The 26,863-nt window shown below is 46.0% G+C and overlaps 1 protein-coding gene across 4 annotated transcripts in view; it reads right to left on the bottom strand.

Annotated features, from left to right (window-relative positions):
* BBS9 (Bardet-Biedl syndrome 9) overlaps nt 1-26,863 on the bottom strand; it is a 359,454-nt gene that overhangs the window by 30,380 nt on the left and 302,211 nt on the right. For all 4 annotated transcript variants that reach the window (XM_037041162.1, XM_037041163.1, XM_037041164.1 and 1 more), the window contains one exon: nt 25,259-25,481. In XM_037041162.1, coding sequence (XP_036897057.1) covers nt 25,259-25,481 — 223 coding nt within the window. The remainder of the gene's footprint in view (nt 1-25,258; nt 25,482-26,863) is intronic.

Consider the following 26,863-nt stretch of genomic DNA (forward strand, 5'->3'; position numbering starts at 1 on the left):
TTAGTGTATAATTGAGGCTGGGCCATCCGATAGGGCGACAACAAACTTTATTAGTGACGACTTTTGGAGGGCTCATTCAGGAGAGATTTCTTTTTGAAATGCATGTTTGTTACCTAGGAGTATTTGAAATTAACAACAGCTACTCCAAAGAAAATTAAATATCCCTTTCTTTTCTTTCTCTAACAAGGTACCATTTGACCAAAGTTTCAATCTGCAGTCTGGATAGAATGTCATCTTCCCTCAAATTAAATCAATTGGCTTCCACTAAATGAAGGGCATGCCTTTTTATAGTTACACTCTCATCAATATAATCTCCAATTAGTAGAAGAAAACATAATACTACTTATATTCCTACTTTGAAGTTGCTCTGAAGTCACACTTGTTTCAATGGCAACTCTATCGTCAAGGGTTACCCCTGGAGGGTCAGACTACACAGAATTGGTGAGGGGTCAAGTTCATAATGCCCATCCTCCCACGAAGTAGAGGCAGTTACTGGTAACACATCTAACAAGGAGTCGCTGAATAAGCAGCATAGCCTACACAGCCATCTACAGGAAATCTTGTCGCATTCATACTCTCAATTTGAGTCACTGCTCTTACTGTGGAATTTTATGCTTATTTTTTAATTTTACTAAGAAATCTTCCTGTGATATTTTCCTGCTTAGGGATCCCACACGGAGCCTTTTTTCCTTCTCCACACTTGATCCCATCTGCGCTGCCTTGCTGCTTTGCTTCTTCTCCTTGCCTTCCAGTCTAATTCAACTCCGTCCTCATTCGCACCTATCATTATCTCCTTTCTACTCCTTAGGGAGAGGCTTCCCTTTTTAGGTGGTAGACTCAGGTTGTGTACTTATTTTCCAGCGCATCTTCCTCTCATATTATTCCGAAGTTCTTAACTCAGGTGCCCAAAAAGCTCAGGGCTCCAGGAGCTGGGAGGTTGGAGCTTCTGCCCGCTCTGGTGGCTCCAGCTTCTGGGATCTGGGAAAGGCCGGAGGAAGAGAGGATACCGCCCCATTTCCTTCTCCCCCTACCCACTACCCAGTCTCGGCAGAGCAGCGAGGAGACCTAAGGCTCAGAAACACTGCTGTTGTGGCCGCATGAAACTTAGCCATGAAGAAGCAAGAAGACAGGAAGAACATTTCTCAGTCAGCATGGGAAGCAGGGCAGGGAGGGTGCCAGGCAGGGTCAGAGGTCACTTGGAGAGCAGGAACCCCACAGCTAGCAAGCCCGTCACCACGGTGTCTGTGGGCTCTTTGTCAGTGTAGGTGGCCTGCTAAGGTTACACAGACTAGTAGGCTGGAAAAACAAGATGGAGGATTAAAATGGCAGAACTGAAGTGTATGGTTCCTGATATCTGACGCAATAAGAGCAACGAAAGCTAAAAAGTCTCCAAAAAAATGGCACAAGGAGAAAAATGGCAAAATGGGATCCATTTCTCAGGAGAATGAGAAAGACGCCTGGAGGAAGTCGGACATCTCTGATGACAACAGGGGTGGGGGTGGGGTGCTGGTGAGTTACTGGGTTTTATTCCCCGGAAGCCAGGACAGCAGGAAATGAGCTTGCATTGCAACAGGAGAGATTGAAGTCAGACATTAGGGGGAAAAACCTTCCCGATGAGCAGGCTGGTGAGGTAACAGAACCCGTAACCGAGAGGTCTGCGGAAGTCTCTCCCAAGAGATGCAGAGGAATCAGCATCTAGCTCCCTGGTGTGGTTTGTGATAAGGAGCGCCCGGCATATCAGAATGGAGACCTGCAGATTGATCTCCCAGTCCTGAAATACCCTCACTTCATGGAATGAGGCAGGCGGATCGATGGCACATCCACTGAAGCTGCAGTGAAGGGAGCGGGGAGAAAGCAGCAGCCCGCATGCTTTGTGAACTTGCTCGGATGAAAGTAGCTCTCAGGGCCCCTGAGCCGCAGCCCACACCCAGGTGTGCCTAATCTCATCACAGTTAATGAATGAGTCCTGTGAGGGTTTTATGGCGTTACAACAAGTTTGGACCGCGCTCCTTCATTAAGTAAGTCAAGGGATTGTAAAGATGCCTTCTTTTAGAAAAGGCAGCAGTCAAGTTGCGATGTGATGAGGAGACTGAAGTAAGTTTGGTAATATTGTGAGTACCAGAAATAATCTGGGATGACACCTGGACTGGCTTGGAGAAGATCCACTATTCTGCGTCATCTCAGAGCAGGGAAAGGGAAACACATTCCCCGACCTGCGCAACACAGAGCATCCGCTGTGTGCAGACCTCATGCTAACAGCCAGGGCACCAAGCACCACCTTATCCCCAAGGAGCCCACAGTGCAGCAAGTGAGCGAACACTGATTTCCGGAATACGATGCAACCCCACAGAGGTGTGATTGGGGGTGGAGGCACGGCTCAGGCACAGGGGAGTATGAAGACTGGGAGGGAGGCAGAAGCGGCCGCAGACAACAAGCGAGTTCAGAAGGACCCAGGAGTCACTCGGTTGGAGTAGGCATGATGGGGCTCCTGGGCAGAGGAGCTGCAGGCGGGGATAAGGGAGACACGAGGGCCAGGGAGAGCATGCTTCCTTTTGGGAGTCGCAAGTAGGTCAGAATGTTAGAAACACATGTCAGCCAGGCAAGTGAGGGTGCAGGGGCTGGAGACACAGAGGCCAGCTCATGAAGGGACTCAGGAGCCACGGCAGGTAACTAGGCGTCGATTCTGAGGGCAGTCAGAACTTCGGGCTCTGGTGGGGTGGAATCAGACCTGGTGTCTACAGGGATTGTACAAGTGAGCACACTCTGCTGGCAGCATCTCGGGCTGCAGTGTCTCAGGACCTGGACAGTGTTTGGGTGAGATGAGCATCCGAGTAATTACCAGGCCAGTAAGTCTCATGCTCCCAGGCCACAATCCTGTTTTTACTGGGCTCAGCTGCTGTCTAAAGCTTTGGTCAGGCAAGCCAGCTGGCTCATCCTGCCTCTGTGCCCGTGGGCTAAATGATGAGGTCATAATCCTGTGGGCAACTCTTGGCAGAGACTCCTTAAAGGAAAAAAAAGTATCATGGTTGGCTAACTCCATTCTTCAAGAGTAGCTCCTATCACTTGTATCTTCCTGGCACCAGGAATGAAAAAAGAAGATGTCAACAGCTACAGAGTTGTACTTTATCATCATCAGCTACCCTGTGGTTTCAGAGCAATTATCTCCAGAGCAATTATCACTGTGCTTTACCCATCAGCAAGGCAATATCCGTGCCTGGGCTCCTACAGACACAAGACATGTTTAGGAAATCAACTACAAAGATAAGTGTGGCCACTGGGGACAATTCTCTTGCTAACGATCATTTCCCCCAAAAGCAGAGAGCAGGGTTATGAATCATCTGTGACCACTTATGCTTAAGCTGCACACATTAAACTTTAATGGTTCTGACACAAGAAGCCAGTCATTGGTCGGCATGCCAGGGCACTAATGTGTTGGGCCTCATTGTACTTAGATGAAGTGAGGCAGGAATGTGTGCCAGCCAACTATATTTTGCTATAAAGTGAAAATTATGAATCTCTAATCACAAGTGAGGCTTCATTTTTTACAATCCATAATTCATGATTTCATTAGCTTTGAATTATTCATTTTCTCAAAGGCTGCTGCTACGGCCTTTTAAACTTCTCTGCTCCCGCACTTCCAGGTGATAAATGCAGGGGCCTGAGCCGCCTCAGGCCTTCGAACCCAGCCAAGGGCTTTCTGAACGTGCCGTTGGCTCCTGCTCACTGTCACTCTGCGCTGCAAATGCAGGCTGGCTACCCAAGGTTAGGGTTGCCACTTTTCATCTGGTCTAAGAGAAACGGGTTCCTGAAAAACGTCCTCTTTCAAGAATCATCATTTCCAATAAAACCTGAACTCTGAAACGAGGCCTCCTCCATGATTGGGGCCCTGCCTGCTTGCTGGGCCTGTCTCCCGTCATCCTCCCCATCACCTTGGCCTCTTCCCCACTCTGAGCCCTCTGCAGTTTCTGTTCCCTCCCCCAGGACGCTGCCCTGCTCTCAAGCCAAACCAAGTGCACCTCCACGGAGCTGCTGTGTCTCCTGCTTCCAGTCTCTCCTCACAGGACCCCTCCTCAGAGCAGCTTCCCCACCTACGGCCTCCCTGCTGGTCACTCAGCATGGTGCCGCCACCCTACTCACTGCCCTCACATTGCTCACCTCGTCTGGGAGCCTCGTGTCAGGTGCCTGCGTGTGTGTCATCTTCCTTCCCAACTAGGGCCCCGCTTGAGTGAGGTGGAGCCGTTTCTTTGCTGTTCACTACAGCACACCCAGACTGCAGCACACCCAGACTGCAGCCTGGCAATGGGCACGAGGTAGGTACTTACTAAAGATTTACAAAATAAATCAATTTTCAATTCCAAGAGATAATGATCAAAATAGAATTTAATTTGAAAATGCCTCAAGTATAGTATGTCTTCAATTCTCCTTCTATCTTTCTATGAATTGACTTCATGACCTATTAAAGGGCTCTACCCAAGCAGCCAGCAGGGCCACAGGCCATGACCTAGAACTTGGGACGGTTGCAGGAAGAAGGCTGCATCCCAGATTCTCACTGAGAGGAGGATCTTGAGATGCTAACAGTTAGAGGTGGCGAAAATGAAACTGGTGCTCAGAGTTGGGCGAACAGCACCCTGCCTCCCATGGGCGGTGCCCCCTCCCACAGTAGGATCTTTGGGAAGAAGGCACCCTGCAGCACATCGACCTGGATGGAGCTGTTAGAAATGTCCAAGTCCATGTGCATCTCAGTGTCAGACTGCACTGTCCTCTTGGGCAGAGACAGAGGAAACACTTTGTGCAAGGTCTGCCACCCTCACAGCCCTCCCAGGGGTGGAACACTCATCACCCAGAGCGCTCTGTGCAAAGGACTGATGCTAGATGCAAGAGCCAAGGAGCGGAACTGGCCAGCTTGGTAGAGGGCAAGTCTGGGAGTTACTGAAATTAATTTTCACTGTAAAAATCAAAGTCTGGCTGGTACCTTTGAGCATTTTTGCTTTCTCAAATTAACTGATGTATCTGGCTAGCACACAGTGTGTTAGCACAATAAGGAAACCTTAGATTAAGATATTAAATATGAATTAATGATGATGGCCCTTTAAGTAATTCAAAAAGCTACTCAAATGGAAAGGCGGTGCATACCTCCTAGACATTATTGGCACATGCAAATGATAAAGAGTGAAAGATCTTCAGATAAGCAGATCAATTAGGCACCTTGGGATTAAGACAGGGTTATCATGACACATATTTTTAATACTCATAAGTTTCTCACGACACTTCTTTGGAATACTATTACTGGCATTCACAGGAGAGCCAAAACCAGGGAGAAGAAAGGTAACTAGTCCTGTAGTAAAATCCATGCCTAAAACAATAAAGATTCAGAAAGAGGAGCTTAAGTAAATATTTGCTAAATAACTGATGAGCCAAATGAAGACTGGAGAATAGAAAAGCTTACATTTCAACTCCCCATCCCCCACACAGCCCCTTAGTTTAGGCCTGCCTTCTTTTAGACAGGCTTGTCCTTCTCGTCCTTAAAACAGGAGTTCCGAATGCCTACTGAAGTCATTCACACTGCCTTTTCATACCCGAGGTGGCTAATGTGGCAATACAATTTACAGAGGACACATTATATCAGACCTTACAGCAGCCTTGTGCTGTTCTCAGATGCCCACGGACAACTCCGGCAAGTTGACACCCCTAAAGTCATTTTCCTGGCGTTCCAAGATGAAGCTACTGCCAGTTCCTCAAATGTGAATAGCTCATATGTCATCCTATTATGCCACCTGGCCTCGGACCAGCACACCTTTAAAATAGATTTATTTAGGCTATAAACTTACAGGACAGTGCCTCTGTCTTCAAATATATTATAATTAAACAGCTGGGAAAATAAAATTCCAACTTTCCAACGCTGAAATCTCTGAGGCCAATTTGAAGTATGAAGAGGGCTATCAAGTTCTATTACAAATGCAAATTTAGAAGATACTTTGTAATGTGTTAAAGAAAACAAAAACCTCACAGGAAGCAAAACTTAAGACTGAGAAAACTCTTAAGGGTTCATCATCCTGGGTTTGAGTTGAACTTCAGCAGCATGGGTCTTATGACTTGAATTAGAAGGTAGTTCCCGACAGAGAACATCTTACACAAGTAGGTCAGAGTGTGTCACTGACATGGCCACGGTCTCACTTGTCCCGTCACCCTGGAGCACACATGCTATTTATTGAATCTCTGTAGGTGGTTAACTAAGTCAGAGGAAATTATGCTGGGTCTCAGGAAAGTCACCAAGCGACACGGGAAATCCACATCTGTACTCCAGCATAGCAGTATGCTCAGCCAACTGTTATCAGTTGTATGAACAAAACCAGTAATCACTTACTTTGTGTCCAAGCAGATTTTAGGTTCTATCTTAGGACACACACACGGCAATCAGAGAACCAGACAGTGTAACGTGAAGTACCAATGGACCTCGAGCACTAGGCTGAAGCCTATGAAACTGCTAATATTTAATCTTCATGAGTCAGAATAATTAGCCAAGGGTAGACTGTTCAGGGAAGCCTTCCTGAAGGAAAAGCAGACATGAGATAAGCCCTCAGATTCCACACGGGCAGAAGTGACTCATGCTTTGTCTCCCTCAAGCCCTGTGCTCTGCCAAAGATGCCTCCTGGAGAAGGGCACTCCGGCCGACGGAACAAGCACTCCGGGAGTGCTGAGCAACACCCGCTCCCGCTCAGCTCTGACCTCCAGTTCAGTGCCAGCCCCTGACGAGGTCCTCTCCCGACAAGGCCCTCCTTTCCACCAGCTCCCCCAGTCTCCATGGCTACTTCCCAAGTCGGATCCTCTGTCATCTCTTTCTGTCACAGTATTTACCTCATTTTGTAACTGAATGTTTGTAATTACTTCATTAATTGAGAAGGTAGGTTCCCCAGTGGTGCAGACCGTGTCTGCCTTGCTCTCCCCATCAACTTTCCACTGCCTGACTGTCCCAGCAACATAAGAAGAATGAAGAAACTGACCTAAATGGAGCCAAGGGTTCAAGGTGAAGGGGTGTGGGAGATGATGAAGGGCCTGGCTGGCCCTCAAACATGAGGTTTGGTGTCGTTCTAATTAGGGATGGGCTGACATTGTGTCCCTCTGAAGAAATAACAGGACAGGAGAAAGTAAAGATTTGTTCGATATGTGCTTAGTTTTGCTATTTCTATAGCCTGAAGAGAAAGGTTAAAAAACACATACATCTTTATTTCCTTTAACGATGAGGAATAAATACGTAAGAGAAGAAATGTCACAAAATCCCTAAGAATCCTAGGTCAGAGAACGCCAGCTCCCGCCTCTGTCCCCCTTGTGCCCGCCNTGCAGACCGTGTCTGCCTTGCTCTCCCCATCAACTTTCCACTGCCTGACTGTCCCAGCAACATAAGAAGAATGAAGAAACTGACCTAAATGGAGCCAAGGGTTCAAGGTGAAGGGGTGTGGGAGATGATGAAGGGCCTGGCTGGCCCTCAAACATGAGGTTTGGTGTCATTCTAATTAGGGATGGGCTGACATTGTGTCCCTCTGAAGAAATAACAGGACAGGAGAAAGTAAGGATTTGTTCGATATGTGCTTAGTTTTGCTATTTCTATAGCCTGAAGAGAAAGGTTAAAAAACACATACATCTTTATTTCCTTTAACGATGAGGAATAAATACATAAGAGAAGAAATGTCACAAAATCCCTAAGAATCCTAGGTCAGAGAATGCCAGCTCCCGCCTCTGTCCCCCTTGTGCCCGCCTCGGCAGCAGGTGACAGTGCTGACCTTGGACGTCCTTCCCCTCCTGGCAGCCATGTGACCGCTTCCACTCAGCTTTCCTCTTACTCACTCCCTGGCTGCTTCTCCTCAATTTCCAGTCCAGGTTCTTGCCCACCTTCCTGACCTCTAGATGCTGGAAGGCCCCACGGTTTAGACAGGGTCCCCTCTTCTCTTTGCTCTCCCCACAAAAGAGAGCCCGTCTGACTTCAAACACCACTCGGGGGCTGCTGTCTCCCAACAGTCCCCGCAGCCCAGGCATCTCCCCTGAGCTCCAGACCACTTGCCATCTACTGCCAGGGGGCTGCTTGGCACAAGGGAGGCAGATCCGAAAGAGAGTGATTCTGCACACCGCCCCACCCCCCAACATGCACGCACAGTACTGCCGTCCGCCTCATTCCTCAGGCCCACGCTCCAGCAGTCAGTGCTGCCTCCTCCCTCACCGCACCCCTAACAGGCCGTCAACGACCAAATTCCATGGGGTCTAGCCTCTGAAAGTGCCCTACTTCTTTCTAAACCTACCCCATGGCAACAAGCCTGGTCATTGTCTCTTGCCTGAACTTCTACAACAGTTTCTCTACCTGTTCCCTGTTCCCATTCCAGCCCTTTTCCCAATCACCCCTGACACAGTAGCCATAGTAAGTCTTTAAAAGTTACATCAGATCATGCAGCTTCCCAGTATAAAACCACCTGATGGCCCCCACTTCTCACAGGATCACATCTAAGTTCCTTACCGTGGGATGTGAGGGACACCACACGATCGATGGGGCCCCCTGCCATACCTCCTTGTTAAGACCAGGCCAGAGAGAGCCTTGTATCCCCTCCAGGCTTTTAAATTCTCCCCACCCCTCAGCTTTATTACAGTATCATTGACAAATAAAATTGTTAGATAGTTAAAGTCTACAACGTGTGCCCTGGCCAGTGTGGCTCAGTTGGTTGAGCGTTGTCCTGCAAACCAAAATGTTTAGGGTCGGGTTCCTGTTTGGCGCACACGCCTAAGCTGCAGGTTCAGTCCTTAGTCGGGGCACATATGTACAAAAGGCAGCCAATTGATGTATCTCTCTTTTTCTCTCTCCCTCCCTTCCTCTTTCTCTAAAAGCAATGGAGAGATATCCTCAGGGGGAGGGGAGGGAATTAAAAAATAAAACACAAAGTTTACAACGTGCTGATTTGATATATGAATATATTGTGAAAGGATTCCCCCCATCACACCCATCACCTCACATATTTCCTTCTTTCTCCCCTTTTTACAAGAATATGTATGTTCTACTCTCTTTGCAAATCCTGGCCTTTAAATTCTATTCCTTTGGCTTGACTGCCTTCCCCTAGCTCCTCACCCTTCTTCTCCCAGAAGCCGTCTCCAGTCGCCTCGCCTGCAGTAGCTTCACCCCAAATCTCCCAACTCCCTGCTTGTTTCACTGCATGGAACACACCCAGGAACTCCCCTGCTCAGCTGCACACCTGTACATTAGCTACATCTCCCTCCAGGATACAAGCTCCATGGGGTAGGACTGCTGTCCCTCTTCTTAATCAGCATATCCAAATGCCCAGTATAGTGCCTGGAACACGGTGCTATTTTTTTCAGTATTTGTTAAAAGAACAACAAAAAAATAAACAACAACAACAAAAATAGTCCTATTTCATGGATAAAGCTCCTTTACCCCTTTAAAGAACTTGACATGTGTTCATTAAGTTCCTAATACTGTTCCTTGGGCCAAAAGATGAATTGTTTACAGATGCCGCTATTCAGCTTCATCCCAAATTTGTATTTAAGAGACCACAGTAAAATTGGTATAATTTATAAGTCTGGCGGGGAAGAATAACAAGACAGTTTAACATAATCAAAAAAAGAAAAACTGAGCAAAGTTAAGAAATGTGAATGTGACAACAAAAAAAGAAAAGATCGGTGGGTCAATTGAGATGAATGTGGGGCTACAGGTCCCTGAGGAAACAGGGGAAGATGCAGTTCATCCATCAATTGTCTCTGGGATGCCCACGGCATGGCAGGCACTCGGCTGAGTCTACGTCACTGACAACACAGATGTGGTCCCTTCCCTCATGAAACTTACAGCATAGTGGGAGAAATGTTAAATAAACCCACAATGAAGATGTAATTGTGAAATATGCTTCCTGCTATGAAGAAAAGTCAAAGAGCCCATGAGCAAGAAAAGTGACCTTGAACTTGAGACCTGGTGAGCAAGTGCATCGGTGGCAGGGGGTGATATCAGGGGGCGGGTGGAGCACAGTGTTCAAGGCAAAGGGAACTGTATGCAGAGAGCAGGGCAGGAGGAAGCTTGATGATGAGACTTTCAAAGCAAAAGCAGACAGGGCAATGGAAAATCGTGGCGGGGCAGGTTGCTGGTAGAGAAAGGACAGAGAGAGGGAAGAAGCAGAGTCCTGTAGGCAAGGCAACAAGTCTGAGTCTGATGCTAAGAGGACATGTGTCTTTTCCTGAGAAACAACAGAAAGACAGAAGGTGAATAAAAACAAAAGGAAATTTTTAGATGAATTGGTGGGAACCAGAGTTTTGCTTTGGACGGTTTTGACCTTCACGGTAGAGCAAATATGTCTCCAGCAGAGGTTGGTGAGGGTGGGTAGAAGAGGATGGACCCTGAGGGGAATCACAGGAATTCAGTGTTAGGACTGAGTTCGGACATCAATCAAAACAAGTAAATAAAACTGATCAGCAGAGGAAGGACCAGGTAAGATCACAAAGCATGAAAGGAGAAAGCAATTCTGTTTGGTTGTTTGATATAGTTTATTCCTATTAATTCTAGCAGTTGGGTCAGTTTCATGATTAACTTTAGGACAATTTCTAGTTCTACAGTAGATGCAAGAAAAGCCAAAGATTTACTCAGAGCTGGAAACCACCAGGGACCCTCGGGTAGAAATCCACAGGGTTGCACAAGGCAGAGCAAAAGGGCTGGGGCAGGGGCAGGTGAAGGTGGAGTGGCCGTGTTGGAAGACGGGGGAGCGCTGAAGTAGAGGACTGAGTGACATTCATGTCACTGGGGAAGGAAAGGTCTTCCTGACCTGAGCAAGGAAAGAGAAAATGTTCCCATTCGTTCAAATCGATTCCACAACGACGCACTGAGCATCTCTGAGTTCCAATTATACAGATTCCAGGGATGTGGGAATGAACGCGAAGTCTCCATGCTCAGAGACATCAAAGTCTAGTAAGACAGAGTCCAATCCACTCAACAGGGAGGAGACATCTAATAATGGCTGATGCTAGGACACAAACATAAGAATAAACTCAAGATAAAGATATGCTGAAAATAATATGAAAGTTGTTTATATGGCATGAAATGTTTTATTGACCACTACAGATATCCATTAAATTTGTTTGTTAGGGAAACAACTCAAAAAATAGTTTGGCCTTTTTTCCCCTGAAAACTGAAACATTCTTTCATCAGAAAATTTTGAGAACTACAAGGCCCAAATAATATTAATAGTAATAAACTAAACTATAATATACAACCAAACAGAATTGTTTTATCTATTCATCCAAGGCATCTGTCTCAAATAATAAAATATACCATCTCCCATTTCAAAGGGAGTGAAAACTCCCATAACTAAGTGAAAAAAAGAGAGATTTTAGTTATCACAACAATACAGGCACAAGTGGTTTATAGCTGGCATTTTTTCCCCTTACCCTGACTTATTCATCACTGCATCATCAGCCTCTGAAATTCGTCTCCCTGTGACTGTCCCCTACCAAAATTTAAGGGCCCTGAAAGCAGGGTTGTGTTGATCTGGTTCAGCACTGTGGCCCTGGAACTTAGTACGTACTCTACAAATTTCCCCGTGGGGCCTCCCTCTTTGCCCCTTTCAATAGAAATAACATATGAAGTGTATCATTTATAAATTCATAAAATGCCTATATCATAAATGATTTTCCAAGAGTTAACATGTTAAGTTTAGAAAACTAACGCAGTCTGATGTTTTGTCTAATTTTGAAAGAAAAGATTTTTTTAAGTTTTATTTATTTTTAGACAGAGGGGAAGGGAAGGAGAAAGAGAGGGAAAGAAACATCAATGTGTGGTTGCTTCTCACATGCCCCCTACTGGGGACCTGACCCGCAACCCAGGCATGTGGCCAGACTGGGAATTGAACTGGCGACCCTTTGATTTGCAGGCCCATGCTCAATCCACTATGCCACACCAGGCAGGGCAGAAAAGATTTTTTTTACCAATTAAAAAGTCAAAAGGCAACATCAGGTAAGTTACTTGCGGAAGTATAGGGCCACATGGACTGTCTACGGTGATGAACAAGGAGACAGCGCACTGCACCGGACTTGAGTTTTTCACCGAAGCCATCTGACTTCCACACCGGAGCCCTCAATAGCTGTGACCTCATGCCCTCAGAGCCCCAGGGCCAGGAGTGGCACCTCGCCCCAGGCCATGGAATCACAGTGCGGTGCTTCAAGGTTGCAGTCACTCCCACGCCTGTTTTTACCAGAGGCCACCAGTGTCTCAGAGTGGCTGCCACACACTCAGCTGCACTCAGGAAAGGCCGCCCCATTGGTATCAGCATAAATCTTGGCTCCTCAAAGCTAGAGAGTGACTTTGCCCCATTCTGCCCCATTCCGCGTGACCCTGAAGGATGGCTCAGAGAGCAGTCTGGAGAGAAACTCAGGAATTCTAGCTAACTGAAACATGCCAAGTTAGAAATGAAAAGCTACATTTGAAAACCACACACAGAGGAAGACAACTAAAGGCGTCTCACTTTTCTAGAGTCGGATATTTACCTGCTCTGAGAGCCACCAGAATCAAGCTAAACAGTTTTTCATTTTAATTTTTAATCGTTTAAGAAATCCATATTATACGCTCATTAGAAGAAACTGACTGCTCCAACAATTCATCTGAATAAACACAGTAAACATGGTGGGTTTTTATAAGTTTAGCATGAAAGAGTTTTTTAAAGGCTGGCAGCATGAGCGTGAGCCCGCCTTCATTCGGCACGACGGCTCGCAGAGAAGGCGCCCCGTCTTCGCTGCCGGGGCCACGCAGTGTCAGAAGCAGGGGTCGCTCCTATTTTTAGGCCACGTGTACTGGCCAGAACTAAAAAACGACTCAGCCACAGGAATGGGCCAAATTGTTGGGTCTGCCCCATCTACCCATGGGTATTCTCATTACCCATATATTTTAATTTTTTTTAAAAATAAGGACATAAAATAAGTCTGAATGATCTCACATAGGCAACTGATCGATGAACTGCTTTTAAAGACTTTCAATGCTTTATCCAGGCACCCTGACGTCTCCAGGAAAATTAAAAACAATAAATACAACTTTTTAAAAAATATATTTTATTTATTTATCTTTAGAGGGGAAGGGAGGAGAGAAAGATCAATGTATGGTTGCCTTGTGAGTCCCCTGCTGGGGACTGGCCTGCAACCCAGGCATGTGCCCTGACTGGGAATCGAACTGCGATCATGTGGTTCTCAGGCTCGCGCTCAATCCACTGAGCTACACCAGCCAGGGCTTAAAAACAATAAATACAACTTTAATGATATTCATGAATATCTCCACTGAAAGTGGAGAAACGTCTTACTGTTCAAGACAAAACTTGTTAGAGAGATCACAGGCACTGGGAGCAGCAGGTGAAGGGAAGAAAACAGGCAGTATGTTTATTAGAATTCGGGGGAAACCTACTGTCGCACACACAGCCACTGAGGAGGCAGCAGTTGAGCTGGGGGTAAAAGATGAGGGGAAGAAACCCTCCCAAAAATGATTACAAGTTTATGGTGACTGTAGAAATCCTTTCAGAACAGCAACTGCTAGAATAAATACCATTTTTATCCTTATATTTGAAGATCAAACAGCCCAAATGCCAACAGCAAGTGAGGACAATTGTTTCTGATAGAATACAAGCCCCAGAGAGGGTATCTTGCTGAGGGATGCTCCTGGGCATTACAGTACCCCTCTTTGGGCCAATTTAAGTAATTTTAAGGGTACTGAAAATTACAGAGTTAGGGTTTCCAGTATAGCATTCCCTGTGTAAGTAGTCCAAAGAAAAGACAGCTCACTTCACAGTTGGGGGAAGGTCCAAAACGAGCATTTTACAGATTTGTCCATATGACACGGCAAAGAAACAGAAATAATGATGTCCTTTAAAAGCTATTTAATTTACTCCTCTGCTTTCAAGCCAGGTTTCTACCCAATTCTTCAGACTGGTGGGTGTCCACATTACTTTACACATCTGCAGGAAAGGTAATGCCTCAAACTCCCCTGGTATTCTCTTCTGGTTATCAACAACCCTACTTCCAAGAATGGGCTTTGGTCACCACTTGTACAACGATTAGTTACCAGCCAGCTTGTCTGTCAACAAGTGTTTGCTGAGTACACACAGGGATATTAAGTCTTTGATGGCAGACTTCCCCTGGAGTTACTCCTAATTGCTTCTCCTGTTGAATACAACTCAAATCCTGGGTTCAAATATTCTCCCACTAACCTTCCATTCAGCCCATTAAGAACTCCCTATCGCAATGGATAAGAACCAGCATCCTATTAATAACCGACTGTTTTCTTCTTTTTTTTTTATGTCCTTACCCAAGGACATCTTAATTCTTTTGGGAGGAGGAAGATATGAGAGAGAGAAAGAGAGAGACCAATGTGAAAGACAGAGATTGATTGGCTGCCTTCTCACACACGCCCCAACTGGGGATCAAACCCACAACCTGGGAATGTGCCCTGACCAGGAACTGAACCCACAACCTTGCAGTATACGGGACAACACTCCAACCAACTAAACCACACCAGTCAGGGTCTGAATGCTTTCTTAAACAATACAGTCTGCTTTTTGAAACAGTATGTTGTTTCAAAGCAAGCAGGTATTACTTCAATGTTTCATGCTAGGAAACTAAGACTGCAAACGAATAAGAAGCTGCACAGTCGCTAAATGGCTGGGCTTCTCCTTCCTGCAATGAGTGGGTGCTGCAGGCCCACCTTTGTGACCACCTTCCTGCTCCCTCACAGGTCAGCAGGAAATTGCTGCAAAGCTCCCGTGGCTGGGCTTCGTTAACCTTCTTTCTTAATCTCCATACATTCCCAACTTAAATCCAGGTTCTTATGTTTTTGCTCTTCTCAAATACTAAATCTATTCAGTTTACCTATATTCTAGATTTTTCTTCTGCCTCTTTAAAGTTTCCCACTTAACATGAATGTTGGATTTTAACATTCTCATCTTGCCACCACCCCTGACCTTTAAACATCTCTGCATCTTTTTTTAAAGAAAGAGAAAAGAATGAAAACCCTGACAACAGCCTTCTCCTTCCATCTGCCTTCCTCTATCATTCCTTCCAGTTAACAAAGGCTCCTTCCTTGACCTTTACTGTCCCTGATAGTACTGATACCACCTCTTCCAGGAATCCCTTGAAATTCACTCCTCCTGTACAATTCACTTCTTGTCCCACATTCGTGGCTCTGCAGCTAAATCCTCAATCCAGTGGTCCCCTCCCCATGCCTCCAAACCTCGAGGTTTCATCCAATTGCAAATACATGACCTTTAAGCTGAGGATAATAAAATCTACTTTTCAAGCTTCAGTGTTTCTCTTAAGCTAAAATTCCTCAGATCCAGCTGTTGATATATCTTTTCTTGGGTGCACTCACATCAGCTGAAGCTCACTGTACTATAAATGAAGCACATTATCCACAACAAACAAAATTCACTTAACCAGCTTAATCATTTCCATCAACAGCAACCAAAACACCTGATGGGAATATCTGTATTCTTCCCTATTTTCACACTTCCCTCTATCCTGCACATCACCGTCAGATTAGCATTTCCAAAACACTGCTTTTTGTAAATCCTTGCAGTTTAAGAACCTATAACAGCTCCCATTACATTATCATCTGCTCAATCTCTCTGATGCAGCTTCCAAATTCCAGGATGAACTAGAACCCACCAATCTAGCCACCTGAATTTCTAATCTGAAACCCACCCAGTGTACTTACAGGCCCACTTCTCCTTGCTCACATCCCTGATTCTACCTACAATATCTGTCTCTACTGTTTCTGAAAGTCTAAAACTTACACCTACTTCGAGACTTACCCCCTTTATTAAAAGCTCCACTGATTCGTTCTGAAAATATAAGGGGGACCAATGTGCATTTCCTGTTTTTGATACTGCACTTCAGTTACGTAAAATACCACCACTGGGAAAAGCTGAAGGAAGGACAGGGATTCTAGGTAGCGTTTCTGCATCTTCCTGTGAGTCTATAATTAAAATTATTATAGATATTTTACATTATTTCAAAGCGAAAAGTTTTAAAAAATATACGGTGGGCACGACTGTGTGCCTGGCAGGCGTAAGCCGAGTCCTGAGGTCGCAGAGCAGCACACAGTGCAGGGCACTCCATGCACTTTCCTCCTCCCAGGGTGCTGTGAGCTGAACTGTGTCCTCCCCGGAATTCATAGGGTGAAGCCCGAACCCCCAGTGGGAAGATCGGGAGACAAGACCTCTAAAGAAATAACTGAGGTTAAATGAGGTCATAAGGACGGGTCTCTAATCCAAAGGGACCGGTGTCCTTATACAAAGAGGAAGAGATGCCAGGAGTGAGCAACACAGGGGCAAGGCCCCATGAGGATGCAGGGGGAAGGCGGCCAACTGCATGCCCAGCAGAAGGGCCTCAGGAGAGACGACCTTGCTGGCACCATAATTTTGAAGTCCCAGCCTCCGGAACTGGGAGAACATTACTTTCTGTCGGGTAGGCCGCCCAGCCTTCGGTATTGTGTTGTGAGAGTCCCAGCAGACTGATACAGGGGTAACAGATGAAATAAAAGTGGTAAATGACTGTGCCCCGTGCTAAGTGCTTACACCAGCTGTGTGCCCAGAGGCCCAGGGGGCACAGAGGACAGGGGTGCCTCATGGACACCTTTGAACCAGTCTTTAGAAATCAGTGTGATTTTACCACCAGCCAAAGGCAGACTCTCTAAGCTAAGGAAATTATTTAAACACATAGAAACTTGTAAAACATGTATTTGTGAAGCATGTGTGTTGGGAAAATACTGAGTCATTCGTTATCACTAAAGGATCTTAAGGAAGAAAGGGCACCATAGCGGAGCTGGAAGGACTAGGTGGCTCTGTGCAGTAAAGAGCATGGCGTTTCAGGCTCAGGCCTTGGGGTTTAATTGGTGGGGGACAGGGAGCTGTGGAATCTTTCCAAGCAGGGAAGTGACACACCCAGATCTCTATTTCTGGAAAGAAACTCATACTCATCAAAGAGCATAAATTCATTGCAGACGTATACAGATTTAGCTGAAAGCATATTCACTAAATAATTATTTATCATGATAAAATCAGTTTCAGTTTGTATATTTGACAAAAGGGGACTGGTAAAGTATGCAGCTATTAAAATAATATGTAGTATTTAACAGTGCAATAGTGATATACAATAACTAAAGTTTTAAAAGTGGGTTATAAAGCAGTAGGTACAGAATGAGCCAACTTAATAAAGCAAAACTACATACATGCAAAGATAGGAAGGATATGTATATACATACATGTAGACTATATGTATGTGTATACATACATAAATTTGCATCTAGTAAAGTTTATAACTATGTCAGGTGGTTAGATTATTAAGGATTTTTAATTTACTTCTCTCTTCTCACTTGAATTTTCTAAATTTCTACAAAGAAGATGTTTATCTGTGTACCAAAAAATGAGCTATTTTTAAAAATTTATTGCAATATAATTCACATATCATACAATTTACACTTTTCTTTTTTTTCAATATTTTTAAAGACTCTATTATTTTTAAACACAGGGTAAGGGAGGGAGAAAGAGAGGGAGAGAAATATCAATGTGTGGTTACCTCTCACGTACCCCCTACTGGGGACCTGGCCTGCAACCCAGGCATGTGCCCTGACTGGGAATCAAACGGCAACCCTTTGGTTCATAGGCCAGCACTCAATTCACTGAGCTACACTAGCCAGGGCCAATTTATACTTTTAAAGATACATATTCAATAGTTTAATATCCTCACAGAGTAGCGCAGACATCATTACAAATGTGATCTGAGGATATTTTTCTCACCCTAAAAGAAACCCCACACCCGTTAGCGGTCATACCCATTTCCCCACTCACCCCATCTCCCCCCAGCCTTAGGCAAACACTAATATACTCTGTCCCCATGAACTTGCCAGTTCTGGACATTTCATACAAACAGAATCGTACAATATGTGATTTTGGACCAGCCTCTTTCACTCAGCATAATTTTTCAAGGTTCATCATGCCGTGGCTCTTTGGATTGCTAAAGAGTATTCCACTGTATGGCTATACCACATTTACTTATATATCCATGAGTTGATGGATATTGAGAGTCATCCCCCTTTCTGACTATAATTCTGCTATGAACATTCAAAAGTTGCTTTTTAATGGTAGTACTAAAAATAAAGAAGGAATTACTATAAGAAGACTACTGGCAGGTCCTTTTAATGGTCTCAATAGGAAAGCAGGGCATGAAGGAAAGTAACAGCAGTGGGGATGCGAAAGAGATGTATTTGGGAGGTGCCGTGACTAACAACACGGCACGTAAAGGAAACAGAGAGTCAAGGTTGTCTCCGAGGTCCCTGACCTGGGCGTGGGGTAATCCCATCTGCTGAGCTCGGACTCACAGGAGACAGGTTTCACTCAGGCGTGTGGAGCAGGAGAGGCCAGTGGGACACCAAGAGAGGCAGAGAGCGAGGCGTGACCTTGAGGCCCATGGATTTCAGGTGGTAGGTTGATGAGATTGTCCAGGAAAGCATGAAGTCAGAGCACCATTAGACAAGAGACAGAAAAAGGAACAAGAGCCACCAGGCAGACTGGAAAAGACAGGTCTGAGGGACAGGAACAGTTTCCAACGGTGAAGGAGACGCCAAGGAGTGAGAATAAGGAGGAAATGGCATCACTGTAAAACGCTGCAGAACAGCCAAGCGGGTTGCAGGCGGAGCATTCACCAGATTTAGCAATAATGAAGTCACCATGAGAAGGTGAAAGAATCACTGAGAGGTCAATACCCTGCATGACTTGGCCTACTTTCGGAGAGGAGGCTCAGAGACAGAGAGGAGGCAGAATCCATAAACTAGCTGCACACCTGTGGGCAGAGTCCTGTGAAAGGCGTGGGTATTCATCTGTCAGCACTGAAATGCAAACAAGCCCTACAAACGCTGGGTCACTGCCCTTGAATAACTTGTTTCAAAACAATAACTTGTTTCTTTGGGGAATAAAAAGCCGTAACTTCTGATTCATAAAACTGGTCCTTGTTTTTTCCCTACCACCAGTTCCGATATAATTATAGTTGTGTTCTTACTTTCTATCACGGTCCCCTTAATAAGTTACATACATCACTTGGAGGAAAACACACACAATATATGGAAGAGGAGTAGGAAGACACTCAGATACCACCTGAAACTCCGCCACCCAGGGAAGTTACCACTAACACATGCCCTGATTTTTGTGCTCTGGCTGACTTACTTGGGCCTATCCCGACTGTATATATGTATCCAACCACTTCTGTCTCCTGTGATTTCTCTTGTGATTTCACTGTTTTACATTTAGTCTCTCCTTTATCTGAAATATCCTATGGCACATGACATAGGCTAGGGAATCTGGTTTTTTGTTTTCTGTCCAAATGGCTGGCTAATTCCCGGTACCATTCTTTATCTCATTTATCTCGCCCTCTCTCCAGTGCTTTGAAATACCACATTAGCACAAGAGGTCTGAGTTCAGATCAACACCTTCTAAATATTTACATATATAATTGGGGGTGGATCCTTCTATTTATAGAAGTTATAATTATACCAGCTGTAGTCATAGAAAAGCAAAACCACAGTGTAAATATGTTCACACACACACCACCCAACCACTTATATAATTAGTCCCCACTCAAGTATCTTTCATAATTAACACCAGGTCAGTCCCCCCAGTATCAACATTTCATATTAGGTACTCTCTTACCAACTGTATGAAACTGTTGCAAATACACATAAATTGGCTGCAGAGGAAAATTGCAAGTCTTGCTGATGATGCAAGATTTATTGCAGTCACGGTGTCACTGGAGAACTGCTCTTGTCACATGTTAGGGCAGTAACCAGAGAAAATCTGGCAGCCAGTCCAGCGAACAAAGAAGAAAATTCTGACAAGAATAATGACATGACAGATGTTTCTGAAGAAATAACGTGCATATCAAATGATTGAGAGAGAGAGACTCCAAGGGGTGGAGAGGGGGGAGGGTAGAGGTGGAAGAGGGTATAGGGGAGACAAATGGTAATGGAAAATAATACAACAAAAAAGAAATTTACCCAAAAAAGGAAAGACTCCTATCCTAGGAAAATGGTTGGTGCCTTGAAATACTTTTTCCTAAACAGGACACTTTTTGTAGAGGTGCCTATGCACTGCGATTTACCATGTACCATCGTGCCTGAAATGAAGCAAAAACAAAGCCCCACACAGTTCTTTCAGGATTGTCTCTCAGAATTAGCACATAATTTTAGGTATAACATAAATTTTGGCAAATATATGCTACAATAAATTTGCTGTTAGTTTTAACTTTACTTATTTTTCAAGTCAATGTTTTGCTTTAACAATGAAAACAATGAAATGTTGGACCCAGTTTCAGGTCATCTTTTTCTGACATTAATTCGGCTCAGACCGTCCATAGTTTAATCAATTCTGAACTTTCTATTTGGGGCATCAAGCTCTCTTTCTGTTATAATCGCAGCATTGCCATTTACTGTTAACTTGACAACACGTACTCCGAATGGGCAACTCTGACATTCTCCCCTTTGAAAATTTCCTGTCTGAGCTTGTATTTGTACCCTTCCAACTCTAGAATACATTTGTTAAGCTCCCACAAGTCCTGCTGAGACTTGACATTAGCATCTAGAATTACGATTAATAGAAGCTCATATTTAGTGAGAATTCACTGTATGTCAGGCACCTGCTACGCATTTTCCAAGTACTCCTGGGTTTCATTCGGGCAACAACTCTATGGAAAAGCAGCATTATTATTCCTCCTTATAGCTGAGAAAACCAAGAGGTAGAGAAGCTAAGAGCTGTGTCCTATGTCACACAGTTGGTAAAGGTCCAAACTAACCGGAACCCATGACCTTCTGATGCAAAGTCTACTTCGTAAGTGTTTTCCCATTTTGAAACTTGCTCCTTTAAAAAACCTGCACAAAGTATTATATTCTCTGTAGAAGAAATCAATTCAGAATCCACTTAGTAATTTTTCCTGTGACTTTTCCTATACTGAATTGGTCTAAATTTTCTTAAAGAAGGATTTCAAACTTAAAAAAATTCAAATAAAGTATAAAACCAAAACCTAAACCACACTGACAACACTGAATGCCTTATCCAGCACCTAAGTGAGACCTCAAAGAACCAAGTTTACATTCTGTTGAGATGGGTCACCCGGAAGTGGCCAAAAAATGACATCCAACCCTCAAGGCAAAAAGGTCATTGACTTGTTTAAATATTAAAAAGTGATAGTTTTAAATAAATCTCCCAAAAGGAAAGAATAGATACCTTAGTCAAATTTATACTCTTGTTCTGCTACCCACTCAATAGAGTAAAAATGCACAAAATACTAATTCTTGGGTGGTCCACACCACATCTTGAAATAAGTTTTCTAACCCATACCCACAGAGAGGCTCATGTTACATTCAAACTTCTTTGTCTCCTTCCCCAGTCTTGGCTTCCTGTGGGCCCGGGACCCAACAGTGCCAAGGGAAACACGGGGGAAGCTCTGGCCCATTACAACTCGCCCATTACGACTCCAACTCATTCGGTCGCATTGAGGAAATACTCACTTGAGACCCTCAATGAGCCTGGATTGTCTGTGAGCCTGGTCCTCGCCCAGCTTGCTTGGTCAGCCCTGCTGTGGACCCGCACCGTCGGCTCTACAAGCCCATGGACCACCACTGGTTCACACCACCTGTCGGTGGACGAAGCATCACCCAGATGAGAGCGAGTGTAATGAGGCACACAGACAGGGTAACAGCACCAGCGTTTGTGAGGTTCACAGGTTTAGTCTCCAAGTACCGTGCATCAGGCCCACCAGATATGCAGTCAGTTGTGCCTATGTGCTCGAGAGATTCAAGTCTTAGTTGGAATTCGGCCACTGAAATACGGTCCTACACACTGAGGTCACCAAAGGATGTCTCCAGCAATCTAACGCAAATCTCAGCCTCAAGCACCCACAGGTGACGCATGTATATGAGAATGGCAGCCAGGCCACTAAAGGCACTCACATTCAGATTCCTAAAAACACTGCCCAATGGCCCTCTGTGACCCCTGCCTCTGGGCAGAATGCATACAGCTGAGATCAGAAAAGAGGCATTAATGCAAGTGTCATTCATTCCCCGGCAGAGAGACGGAATGGCAGAGCTTCAGGGAAGAGATACGGGAGTCTGATGGCTCTGCAAAGAAAAGAACTCATCCAGGAAAGGAGAGGCTAACCCGTGACAGAGAACCTGACGGCTGGGAGAGGCCAGCAGGAGGAACGTGGGGCCAAGAAGGCCACAAGGTGATTCCGAGGGGGAGAGATGTTCGAGTGCAGGACGCCAGGGTAGATGCTGTCATCGTGGCCTTTACCGGAGCCAAGAAAGGCACAGCCAAGGTGCTGGGCTCATAGAGCCGTGAGGCCAGAAAACACCAAGGGGTTCCTATTCTGAGATGTTTATCCATCTGCAGTTTAATAGGGAACATGGTGAAAGTACACACACCCCTGCCCTTCCCTTCCCTACCAACCACAGAGGAACTTCATCTGCCCAGGCTGCAGTTCGCTCAGCTGCTTGGGGCGGGAGGTGAGCCCAGATGAGTTCTGAGTTCCTGCCCAGCTATTAAAAAAGATCACGTCTGTGAAAAATACTTGTATGCTTATGTGTCCAGTAATCCATCCTTCCTAATATGCCACTGTAGCATATTCACGTATTCTGAAACTATCATAGCTAAACTCAAATTGGAAACTGCACAATTACCGGCTTGAAACAGAAATAATTCATAGCATTGTTATCTCTGTGATAATGGTATCATGTCAACTATGGAGATAATAAAAATTAAGCACAAAACAAAGATCTATTGTTAATCCTCACAGCAAAGAAGAGGCTGCGTGAAGCTACTTCTGCCCTTCCCCTCCCACACTGCTGGACCAGTGGGAGGGAAAGGAGGCCAGATCCAGAGCCGCTGACACAGCGGGGGGGAGGCGGCTTGAAATGCACTGCCCCGCTGCGGTCCGTGTGGTCGAGAGGGAGGCCTGGTGGGCTAGGAGACTTGGAGTCTAGACCTAGCCCTTCCCATAACCATGGAACTCTGGGCAAGGTACTTAGCTTTTCTTAGCTCCATTTTCTATTTGTAAAACAGCAAAAATTCGATGTGGTTCTTTGACCTCAAAAATGTGCAAGAGTACAGAAATGAGCGTGTGAAAAATCTGAGTGCGAAGGTGGACTGGGCTACTGGGCAGTAAAGGAGCACGTCAACAGCAAACAGTGCCAGCGGAGCTGGAACCCACTCACTATAGTGACTGATCCGGGCAAGTGAGAGCGTCGCTCAGCCGGAGTCAAAGAGGCGGTCATGGGCAAGTATAGCGGTGAGTATGACCATGACAGTGAGGCATAAACGCACAAAGCCCCGGTCTCTTCAGCGGGATGAACTTGTCTGGGACAGGCATGAGAGGCACAGACCTGGTTTATAGACTCCTGGTTGTGGACAAATATATTTTCCATCTTCCTTCACATCTCCTTTCCTTCCTTTTCCTCCTCTCCTCTGCCCCTTCTTTCTGTACAGTTAAAATTCTACACCGAGGGCTTATAGGGACACAGCCCTCATGCTGCTACCAAATGTAGTTATTTAAGCACGTGACCAAAGTCCAAGAAGCAATAAATGTGACTAGGGTAGCATCTACTCTCTCCGGGTCTTTGTGCATGGCATTGTCACTAGGCTCCTCGTGGCTCTTCCCAAAGACACGGCCACAGGGATGTGGGGAACAGAAGGCAGGTGCACCAGCCACCTGGAAGCCCAACCCCCGTCTCTTCTACACATTTCTTCTGCCTCACCCACTCTGTTTCCCCCATTGGCAAGGAAGGAAGGAGAGCCATATACTGAGTGCTGACTATAGTGAACTTTTTCCATTTACTCTCTCATTAAGCCCAAATATTTATTTCTTAGGAAAATAATCTGGAAACAGTGGACAGAAGATGGAAAAAGTGGAGGCTGAAGGACCAGTTTGGAGGAGGTTAACAAAGGCAACATAAAGAGGACCTAAATTTTGACAAACTATTCCAACTGTTTTTATGTAGGAAGGCATTTCTATTCTGAAATGCCGAATTAGGAATATTTAATATTAAAAAACATAGAATATAGAACCCCACGACCCCAGACTAGGTAGTCCATGCCCCTACATCAAATTCAGAGGCCAAATCACATGTGTACCCATAACAATGGCAAGAATTATAGCTTGAATTTTCTAAGTGTGTCTCTGTTACAAGCATTGTACTAGGCGCTGTACAAACATCTGGGGCCCTGGTGACCAGAGACGAATTATTATATCCACTTCCAAAGGGAAGAAACTGAGACTCTGGAAAGCTACCTAACACACCCAAGGGCCATACAAGCAGCTGGGGGTGGAGTCAGGATCCAAACACTGGGCCGTCTGCCTCCAGAGTCTGCACCCATCAGATTAGGCTACTTGGTCTCTGCGTTTACCTTTTTGAGTTTCTGCTTGCATCCCTTTTACATCTAGAAGTGCTGATTGAGGAGGAAAGGCAGCAACAGGAAGAGCATCAGCATGGGCTGGGGCGGGGCACAAAGCAGGTAAGAAGGAAGAAGAGAAAACCACGTCCCTTACTACGGCCCTTGCTTCTGGAGGAAACAGATGCTACAGCTGCTGCACTTAACCATTCATTTACTTTATGCTCCTTCCTGCTGCCATGAAGAGAGACACTCGGAAGCAGGAAGTCAGGATGCGCTGCTGCCGTGGGCGGGCAGGGCTGACCTGGACGCCCATGGCCATGCCTGACTGTCACTCAGGGGAGGGCTGACCCCTCTCACCCTGGCCCATGGGTGCCCCGTCTCCCATTCCCCAGGCTTCTTCTTTGTCTCTTCTCCATATTCTGATGACCACAATCCAAGCAAGCAGCAGAAGGGATGGGGCTCATCTGGGTAACATTAGTGCTTGCATGATGCTATTTTCATCTAAGAAATGCGGTATCGCGAGATCACAGTCAGTTTCATTCTCTAATCCACTTTTTATTGGTGAGAAGCAAAACAAAAAGGATCACGCATTTAAAAGCAGGGAGAAGAAAAAAGGCATACCATTCTAGAAATGTCTAGCAAGCAAATACTTCAAGAATATTTATCCAAGTGGTTACCCTGGGAAATCTGAGGAGAAATGTGAAAGCAATTTTCTTGGCCACCAGCACTTTAATACCCCGAGCGCAACCCCAGACACACGCCCCACATGGGGAAAGCCCAGCGGTGCCCAGCGGCACAGGCAGAGTGCTCACCTGGCATGACCATGGTCGGCGGGGCGGCCATGTCTGCGCTCAGGCAGAGACGCCCACCTTTGGCCAGTCTGTCGCAAAGCAAGGTGATGTGCTTCTTCAGTCGGCCCGTGTCTTTGGGTTTGGTCAGCTGGCTGCCGAGGTTCAAAGCCTGCTCCTTGGAACTCTTCGACAAGCAGGTCTTCAAGAGATAGGAGATGGCAGCATCCACCGTCTCTTCCCAGCCCTGGAGGCAAAAGCCCATTTTAAATACATGCGAAGGTGATAAATGAGCAAAGTAGGCACTTGTCTGTTAGCTGGGTTCTAAGATTATCCCAGACCAGTCTGGTTTTGAATTCTAGTGCTGTAAGCTGCTTGACCTTGAGCAAGCCACTTAACCCCCGCCCCCCGGGCCTCATCCTCCTCCGCAAATGAGAACACAGACAGTCTGCACCTCCAAGGGCTGGGGTGACAGGATGAGATGGTGCATGAGAAGCTCCAGCCCTGTGCCAGGCACGAGTCATGGGCAATGGTCACTGTCATCTCGCGGGTGTAGCTGTGTTTGAAGACCTGAAGGTAACACTGACAGGATTCCTGTTTATTTTGCCTTCTCTTTCTGCCACAGAGTCAGCAACAAGTCAGGACAGGGGGCATCTCAGGATATTGTGGAGGAAACCCTATTATCTCTCTCAGCTCTTGGGCCTACAGCCTTGAACTTGCAGGCAGACACCAGAGGGCTTTTGTGAGACACAAGCCTATCTATCCAGTCCCACCTCACGACCCAGGTGACAAATAGTAGCACAAAGAGAGGGAGTTCCCCCTTGTGCTGGGGACAGGGTGGCTGTGCTGCAGTGAAGGCCTCAAGAATAGCACAGTGGAGGCTGCAGTCCTGGGAATGTGGGTGCTGGGCAGTGACCTCGGGATGCCTGGGAGGTGTCAGCACCAGGGGCACTGGGACGAGGAGGCCTGATCCTCAAGTAACAACACGGTGAGGAGCAGGAGGGGTCAGTGCATGCATGCCTACTGGGCATCTCTGGGGGGCGCCAGGGTGTCTGGAGGTCCCAAACAGCACAACCGGAAGTGTGAGTGCAGTCTGGCTCCCATGGCTAGTGTGACTCCTTGTGCCCAGGAAGGCCTTGAGCACCATGGGTCTCACAATCAATGTGGAATTACAGAGGAAGTCAGTGAACGAATTTATTCCCACAGGACAATGCAGAGTAGTCCAAGCCCCTTCTACACAAGGTGAGAAACCTGAGCCCTGGGCAACATTACTGTTAGTACCACGTTACCCTCAACCTTGTCAGCTGAGCCACCTTTCAAACAGGCAAATCGGATGCGGCAACTCCTAAATCCAAATGCTCAGTTTAGCGTACAAAGCAGCTCCAGCTCCAACTGCTGCTTCACTGCCTCTCTTCCTTCCCACCTGTGCCCACACGCTCACCGGTCTCTGCCCTGGCTCCCCTCTGCAACACCCCATCTCCACTCGGTACCTGGGCAACCCCCACTCACAGCTCAGCTCAGACCCTCCCTCCCATGGGTTGCGGGCCCTGAGCCCTGCACAGCCAGTTCCATCATAGCACCTGCCCCAGCCGCACCAGGCCGTGGTCACCACCTAAGGGCCTGTGTCCC

The sequence above is a fragment of the Sturnira hondurensis genome, unplaced genomic scaffold (assembly GCF_014824575.4).
Source record: "Sturnira hondurensis isolate 20B ecotype Veracruz unplaced genomic scaffold, ASM1482457v3 Scaffold0002840, whole genome shotgun sequence".
In the NCBI taxonomy this organism is placed as follows: Eukaryota; Metazoa; Chordata; class Mammalia; order Chiroptera; family Phyllostomidae; genus Sturnira; species Sturnira hondurensis.